The sequence below is a fragment of the Tenrec ecaudatus genome, chromosome 6 (genome assembly GCF_050624435.1).
Source record: "Tenrec ecaudatus isolate mTenEca1 chromosome 6, mTenEca1.hap1, whole genome shotgun sequence".
In the NCBI taxonomy this organism is placed as follows: Eukaryota; Metazoa; Chordata; class Mammalia; order Afrosoricida; family Tenrecidae; genus Tenrec; species Tenrec ecaudatus.
Window position 1 is genome coordinate 120,992,234 of NC_134535.1, and position 2,734 is coordinate 120,994,967.

Sequence of the window (2,734 nt, forward strand, 5' to 3'; positions counted from 1 at the left end):
CATAGAAGAGACATCAAACCCAAATGACCTCCCTGTGAGTCATTTTCTGATTTGGAAAGTATAGGATATTTCTTCTTCAATCTGGTGTGTGTGTTTCTAAGTAAGTATTCATTTTCCGTAATCAGATTTTAAGATAGTATTGCCCTATCTGGAGTTCTCAAGTAAAACGTGGTTAAGGAAAAGCTTGAATAACTGACAGATCACCTTAAGTATGTCAAGGTAAATTGTACCTTAAAAAATCATTAGTGGTGATGATCCTAGTTTTCATCAAGATAAATCTCCTTCTATGTGTTCTGTGTATCGTGTTTTAAAATTTTACTAACCAACAACTAAAGTTTATGCATGCAAATTATGGAAACAAAGAAAGCATTGCAGAACAATGAAAGAGAATATGTCTCCATTTGCTTCAACATCAATTCAATTTTTTTTCAGTCTATGAACCCAATATATATCTATGAGTCAATTTGATTTACTTTAAGAATAGCAATGATTTTCCAGGAGATAGTGTTAGAGACATTCGTTCTGGTTCACACTGGTCACAGAATTTAAAGGTGAACAAGAACTTGACTGCACCTTCAGAAACCAGATGCATGTTGAACCTTTAGGTTCAGATATTAAGGGAATCACAGGCAGTGATATTAGTTTTGGAGGCTTTATTTGCACCAGACATGATACGTTCACTACAGAACATCTTTGCTGCAATATTAATAGTAGAATTTATCTTTGGACATGTTGCTAATGGTTTCATAGCACTGGTGAACTGCATTGACTGGGTCAAGAGACAAAAGATCTCCTTAGCTGATGCCATTCTCACTGCTCTGGCGGTCTCCAGAATTGGCTTGCTCTGGGTAATTTTGATAAATTGGTATTCAACGATCTCGAATCCATTTACGCATAGGTTAGATGTTAGAGTCATGATTGCCTGGATTGTAACCAACCATTTTAGCATGTGGCTTGCTGCTTGCCTCAGCATATTTTATTTGCTCAAAATAGCAAATTTCTCTAACCTTCTTTTTCTTTACCTGAAGTACAGAGCTGAAAGATTGGTCCTGATGATAATGCTGGGGACTCTGATCATTTTGGGTTTTCAATTTGCTGTGCTCAGAGGAGAGGAAAATATTCAGAGGAACGATTGTGAAGGAAACATGACATTGAAGACCAACCCGTGTGACACAGAGTGCTTTTCACAACTGGCTGTATTCACGCTAACCATCTTCCTACCCTTTGTTACATCTCTGATATCTCTTCTGCTGCTTATCTTTTCCCTGGGGAAACATCTCAAGAAGATGCAGCGGAATGGCAAAGAACTTCAGGATCCCAGCACCAAGGCCCATGTCAAAGCCATGCTTACTGTGATCTTCTTCCTCTTGCTATTTGTCATCTATTTTTCATCTCTAATGCTATCAGGTTGGAATTCTGAAGCACAGAAGAGAAAGCAGCCTGTCATTCTTTGGCAGGCTATTGGAATCATTTATCCTTCAGGCCACTCATTTATTCTGATTTTGGTAAACCAGAAGCTAAAGCAGGCCTTCCTGTCAGTTCTGGGGCAGCTGAATGGCTGGCTACAAGAAGGAAAATCTTAATCGGTAAGAATATCCTCATGTGTCTTTGAGTTGAAAATTCAACAGATGGAGTGTTTGCAGATACAAAAAGGTAAGTCAAAAAGTATTGCTGATAGGATTCCAGTTCGTACAGGCATATAGTTAGTCCAAATAAAATTTACTTAAACATGTCCGCAAAGTTACAGACAGGTTACCTCAGTAACATACTTACCTTAGTCTCTTTAAGTTGCCTTAAAAACAATTACTAATCAAGACCATGCCTTTTGTGGGCAGGTGCTCGGCCAGTTAAATCCACAGCAGCGAGGTCAGCTCATAGAGTTGTGGTGAGTGCTTTGTTGTCCTCTTTAGTTCCAAAGGAATCATTTAGATGGATTTGTTGAAAGCGCACAGCATGATCATGAGGGCTTATTATTAGGAAGTTTTAAGAAGATAAAAGCTTCCTTAGTGAGCAAAAGCCCAGGAAAGCTGTGCTGAGGAACTTTTTTTTCTTTCTAGGAATTACCTTTTTATTCCCCTTAGGGTAACCAACTTCTCCTATAAATAGCTTATCAGAAAACCTAACCTCATCCACTCTAAGCCCTGATTTGGAACCTTTAGACTTCTTTTCTGTTTCCCAAACTCCAAGCAACATGTAAAAGAAATACAATTTTTATCTCTATAGCCAATGTGAATCATTCCAGAGAATTGGAAATATTGCCTCCAGAAGTGTATAGGTGCCTAACACTTTGATATTTTAATTTCATACTGGTTTCTATGATCGTGTAGCAATACTTTTTGACTCACCCGCAGAGTTCCCTCGTTCTGCTTTCCTCACAGTGGATGGGACAGGAAGGTGCCCTAGCTTGGGAGCCCTAAAAGCAAGTATGGTGGTTCAAGCCTACGCAGCGACTCCATGAAAAGATGGCCTCCCTTAACGATTAAGCAAAAGCCCATTGTCATTGAGGAGGTTTTGAGTTTTAGTGACCCTGTAGGACAGCGTGGAATTTCCCCATCGTGTTTCCACAGCTTTGCATCTTGATGGAAGAGTATTGCCCGAATTTTGTCCAGCATAATAGTTTCCTTGATTTGAACCATTGACCTTTCAGTTAGCAGCCCGGCCTTTCCCCACTGCATACCAAGGCTCCTCCATAAAGAGTACAACCAATAAAGCTCTATGGGACGTTCTACGATGT

At 39.5% G+C, this 2,734-nt stretch overlaps 1 protein-coding gene across 1 annotated transcript; it reads left to right on the forward strand.

Moving 5' to 3' along the window:
- Positions 1-668: 668 nt before the first annotated feature.
- Positions 669-1,583, forward strand: LOC142451610 (taste receptor type 2 member 20-like). Its single transcript, XM_075553334.1, has one exon. The coding sequence runs from the start codon at positions 669-671 to the stop codon at positions 1,581-1,583; it is 915 nt and encodes a 304-aa protein (XP_075409449.1).
- The last annotated feature ends 1,151 nt before the right edge of the window (positions 1,584-2,734 follow it).

Coding starts and splice junctions, on each gene's coding strand:
- LOC142451610 (XM_075553334.1), top strand. CDS start 669: ATGATACGTTCACTACAGAACATCTTTGCTGCAATATTAATAGTAGAA.